General features: G+C 50.2%; 1 protein-coding gene across 1 annotated transcript; it reads left to right on the forward strand.

Moving 5' to 3' along the window:
* Window positions 1–439: 439 nt before the first annotated feature.
* LOC135612852 (protein SCARECROW 2-like) lies at window positions 440–4,122 on the forward strand. Its single transcript, XM_065109597.1, has 2 exons — window positions 440–2,715; window positions 3,386–4,122. Exons 1-2 carry the CDS (start codon window positions 782–784, stop codon window positions 3,858–3,860), a joined length of 2,409 nt encoding a protein of 802 aa, XP_064965669.1. The 5' UTR covers window positions 440–781; the 3' UTR covers window positions 3,861–4,122.
* The last annotated feature ends 1,349 nt before the right edge of the window (window positions 4,123–5,471 follow it).

The raw sequence follows: 5,471 nt of genomic DNA on the forward strand, positions 1-5,471 counted from the left end.
GAAAAGACAATTCCGTAACAAGAGAGCATCAGGATTCCTGAATCACTGCGCGGAAAAAAGGGCTGCAAGAATTTGTTTCAAACTCCAACCACAAAGAAGATAGAGCAATCGAGCAGCTTTTCATTGGAAGCAAAAAAGGAGCTTCCCTCCCAGCCCAAGCAACCCCACCACCATCACCTCGGCCCACACTTGTTTATTACTAGGCACACCTCGGCCCACACTCCAACCAACATTAACCACCCCAGGTCAAAAGCAAAGGGCGCCCGTGTAACCACAAAATGACTCCATCCCCCAAGCAAAAAGGTCGACATAAATATTACTTCGTGCTTATGCTGCTTGTGTTTGTTTGGTGTGTGGTGTGTGGTGTTTTCTGTACGAGAGAGAGAGAGAGAGAGAGAGAGGGGGAGAGAGAGAGAGCGAGAGCTGTTTTGGTGTGTTGTTGTGGAGAAGACAGACCACGGAATCGAATCCGAGCGCCGATGTCCGAATCCCCCCGCTGTTATCTCCTTGTAGCAACCCTGCGCTTGAGCAGAACCCAAGGAGATGCAACCCCTCTGTCTCGGCCTCTCTCCCTTGCCACCACCCTATAACTCTAATTATTGCTGTGGTTATTGCTGTTGTTGCTATCCTCCTCCTCCTACTACTAACACCACTGCTGCTGCTGCGGCTGTAGTAGGAGTTGCTGCTGTTACGATCTCAGCTGCCTTTACCCTTTGGCTCGCTCTCCTTCGCCGAGTCCATCCACTGGCATGCGGAGAGCTTCTTCCCCTTGTTTTTTCTGATGGCCTCCACCTCTTTCCTTCTCTTCCCTCCCCCAGCTCATGACTCGTCTCCCTCCTCCGCTGATCAGCCCAACTCCAACTGCTCCTCCTCCTCCTCCTCCTCTCTTATTAGAGCCAACTCTTCTCCACTTCCTCCCCTCCAACCACTACTGTTGTTGCCTCCTCAGCAGTTCCATTATTTTCGTCAGCAACAGCATCAGCAGGAGGAACAGCTTCTGCAACTCCTCTATCTCCAGCAGCAGCAGCAGCAGCAGCAGCAGGAGGAGGAGGAACAAGATAAGATGGTGAGGAAGAGGCTGGCTTCGGAGCTCGACCTCCAGTCCGACTCTCCATACGGCCCTGCTCGCCTCTCTCGCCGCACCACAACCGGTGCCTCCTCCTCTTCCTCCGCCAATCCTACGTTCCTAGGGGATGTCCTCCCCGGCCAGCCCTCTCCACTGTTCAATCCGCCTTCGACGCTTCCCGTTGACGTCGGCCAACAAAGCGCCGCTGCTTCCGTTTTGTTGCCAGTTACTACTAGTAGTACTCCGCCTGGCCTTCTACCGTCTTTGCCTGCTCCTCCGCCTCCAGCTCTTCCTTCGCTGGCCGTCTGTGGGTTCTCAGGCTTGCCCCTCTTTCCGCCCGATGATGATCGTATTGCTTTGCCTTCTTCGAACGCAGAGGGACTGCAGCTTGTTTCTGCCTCTGCCATCGGCGGTGGTGGTGGGAGCTCCGATGATGCCGGGGTAGGCACCGCTTGGGTGGACGGGATTATCCGCGATATCATTAATAGCTCCGCCGGCGGGGAGGTTTCCATCCCTCAGATAGTTAACAGCGTCCGCGAGATAGTACACCCATGCAACCCAGGCTTGGCGGCCCTCCTAGAGTTCCGACTCCAGTCGCTCTCATCCGACCCATCGCCGGCCGCAGCACTGCACTCGCTTCCCAATAGCGCAGCGCTGGATCCCTCCGACAAACGGCGGAGGGACACTAGGGTGGCTCCGCCGCTGCCGGAGACAGTACAAGCACCGAAACGAGCCAACCAGGCGCCGCCCTTCACATTCGCCCCAGCAGTTGCTGGCGGCGGATGGGAAGAACCAACAAGCCGCCTCCAAAGCGCACAACAGAACCCGCAGCCACAACAGCAACCACAACCCCAACCTCAACCTCAAAGGAGTTCCACCTCCGTTTCCTCGGACGAGGCAACGGCGGCGACGGCGGCTGCCTCAGCGGCAGCGGCAGCGGCCGCGAGGAAGAGGGAAGAGATGCAACAGAGGAAGAGGGACGAGGAGGGCCTCCACCTGCTGACGCTCCTGCTCCACTGCGCGGAAGCGGTAGCCGCCGACAACTTGGAGGAGGCGAACCGGTTGCTACTGGAGATCTCGGAGCTGTCGACCCCCTTCGGCACGTCGGCTCAGCGCGTTGCTGCCTACTTCTCGGAGGCAATGTCGGCTCGTCTGGTGAGCTCGTGCCTGGGCCTGTACGCGCCGCTTCCGACCGTGCCCCACCGCCACCGTCTGGCCTCCGCCTTCCAGGTTTTCAACGGTATCAGCCCCTTCGTAAAGTTCTCCCACTTCACGGCCAACCAGGCGATACAGGAGGCGTTCGAGCGGGAGGACCGTGTTCACATCATCGATTTCGACATCATGCAGGGCCTCCAGTGGCCGGGCCTCTTCCACATCCTGGCCTCCCGCCCCGGCGGCCCTCCGCGGGTGCGCCTCACCGGCCTCGGATCCTCCATGGACGCTCTCGAGGCCACTGGCAAGCGCCTTTCCGACTTCGCCGAGACGCTCGGCCTCCCCTTCGAGTTCGTTCCAGTTGCCGAGAAGGTCGGCAACCTGGACCCCGAGCGCCTCGGCGTGTCCCGCCGTGAGGCCCTCGCGGTGCACTGGCTGCACCACTCGCTCTACGACGTCACCGGTTCGGACACCAACACTCTCTGGCTTCTCCAAAGGTAGATGCGCAGTCTCCTTCGCAATGCTTGTAGCTTGCTTCTTTTTCTCCTCTTCAATCCCTTTGTTCTTTTAGTGCAATAGCTACTACTACTACTACTGAGCTTGAAAACAGAACGAACTGGCTGCACTTGGCTCTTATTTTTTCCTCTCTTCTCTTCCTCACACTTCACATGATCTTATTCCGCTTCTCCTCCTGCTGTGAGATTCAGACTTGCTTTGAAGGACTAACTATAACTACTTTGTATTCATTACCTTCCATCCTCCGTGAAAGCTCCTTGGCTTCAATCCGAGATATGTCTTTCTCGTCTCCCGTGATAATACTTTTTCTTCGAAAATGCATCTTTACAGCTTCGACAAAGAAGAAGTTAATAGTTGTCAAAGAACAATGTTTAATATTCTTTAGCTTTGGTTTGTCCAAAGTCAAATGTAATACTAATCAGACAACTTTCCGTCACTCGTGGAAGAAGAGACGACGTCGTTGGAGGCCGGTTGGTTAACAGAGATTGATTGAGAGGCTTTTGAGTTGCTCATGTCTTCTCTGCAGACTCTTTTTCTCCTCTCTTCCTTTTCGTCCATTAATCATTATCGTTACTTTTAAAAGTAGTGACGATGAAGACGGTCGATTTAGGAACAACATTAATTAATTTGCATGTGATCGTGGGTGTGTAGGTTGGCACCCAAGGTTGTAACAATGGTGGAGCAAGATCTCAGCCAAGCCGGTTCTTTCTTGGCTCGGTTCGTGGAGGCGATCCACTACTACTCGGCCCTCTTCGATTCGCTCGGAGCCAGCTACGGCGAGGACAGCCAGGAACGGCACATTGTCGAGCAGCAGCTGCTGTCTCGGGAGATCCGCAACGTGCTCGCCGTGGGTGGCCCGGCGCGCACCGGCGAGGTCAAGTTCAGCAACTGGAGGGAGAAGCTTAGTCAGTCTGGCTTCCGTGGGGTCTCGCTCGCAGGCAATGCAGCAGCCCAGGCCACCCTCCTCCTGGGCATGTTCCCCTCCGACGGCTACACCTTGGTCGAGGAGAACGGCACGCTCAAGCTGGGATGGAAGGATCTCTGCTTGCTTACAGCTTCAGCTTGGAGACCGATCAACCACCACCAGGCCGCCGCCACCTCCACCCTAGTTGCCGCCACTCGGTAGGAGAAGAACGATACATTTCATTGTTATTCCAAGTAGGTATTGCATGTTACTTGTTAGTTACTCGATAGTTCTCAGAGTTACAAAACCTCATCTTTTCTTCTTCTTCCTCTTCTTCTTCTTCTTCGTCTTACCACCTACCACTGCTTTTCCTGTGTGCAAGAGACTGATGTCTTGCCTAACGAAGTGGTTGGGTGAGGAGAGAACGCATGTCATAGATCTGTCTTTGCTATGAATGCTTTGAACTAGGTGAGGTTAGCAGCGACACTGCTTTTTCTTCTATGGCTATTTCCAATGACATGTCCCTTTCGCTCTTACAAGCTGTACCAGCCCTGGGACTGAGATAGGGAGAGGCACTACGGTTTTGTTTGCTATCACAAGAGATAGAGAGAGAGAGAGAAGGAAGACACAGTGAGTTGGCTGTGGGCGTGATTTATCTCTGTCAGACAGCTATTACACACATGTGTAGCCTGCAGTGAGTTGGCTGCCTTCCGGTGAAACCCGGTAATGATGAACATTTTTTTACCACTTGGAGGAAGCTAAGCATGTTAGGTCTTTAATGTTTCTGAGGGCTGTGTTTCTGGGACGTATTCGACACTCATCTCAATCTTACCTTGCGGATTCATCTTAATCGTTAGGGTTTATGGCAGTGGTTGGCCCAGCAAGATATAGCAAGGGTGTACGTGACTGCAGCAGCCTCAAGTGTCATTGTCAGGTGGAAAGCGTTGGTCAAGCCATTGATTTGGTAGAAAAGAATAAGCAAAGCTCATCAATCCCCCTCTCAGTCCCGCTTTTCTATCAACTGCCGTGCATTTAGACCATTGGTGATTATACCATCTTTTGGTTGTGATTAAGGTGATTTAAATCACTCTAAACAGTTGTTTCTTCTTGATAACCATAGTTAATATTACTTTCCCAACTACACCCAAGATTTTTTATATGAAGCATTTCTAAAGAAAATGAAGTGCATATTCTTTATCCTCGGAAGAAACTCTTCTTTAGAAAATAAATGAAAATTATATATCTTAAATATTTTTGAAAATATTCCAGAGCCGAGATCAAGAAGAACTAATTTAGAATTAATTCAACATATTTTTGAATGTATCAACTCGTTTAGCTAGTAAAAATCTTGATAATCTATCGTAAAATTTTAAGCTCGAATTTTATTTTCGCCATTTGTCCTTTAAAAAAAATTATGAAGACTGATTAAGGATTATATAGATTAAATATTATCCGATTTTATTTGCCCCCAAAGGTTGTAGATGGTGGAAATTGAGATGAGCTGCAATTATATTATATTATATTATATTACATATTCGATATTATATTATATTATACTATCTGATTTAGTTTAAATTCAAGATTAACTGGGCCTAGTGACTTAGTTGAGTCGAGATATCATAGTGCTAAGATGGTTTCTAACTTGATGTATATTTTCCATCGAGTTGTAACTCTTATTATTGATTTTGTGAAGTCCAATAGTTCCTATAACATCGATATGGATGATAGTGTCCTTATTACATTTTTAAGGGACTCTAAAGGCATTTGGTTATTAGTATGATGATAGAAAATTTGGAAAACTTTGGTCAGTGAAATCTAATAATAATATTAGGG

Source organism: Musa acuminata, chromosome BXJ2-5, assembly GCF_036884655.1.
Source record: "Musa acuminata AAA Group cultivar baxijiao chromosome BXJ2-5, Cavendish_Baxijiao_AAA, whole genome shotgun sequence".
NCBI classification, from domain to species: domain Eukaryota; kingdom Viridiplantae; phylum Streptophyta; class Magnoliopsida; order Zingiberales; family Musaceae; genus Musa; species Musa acuminata.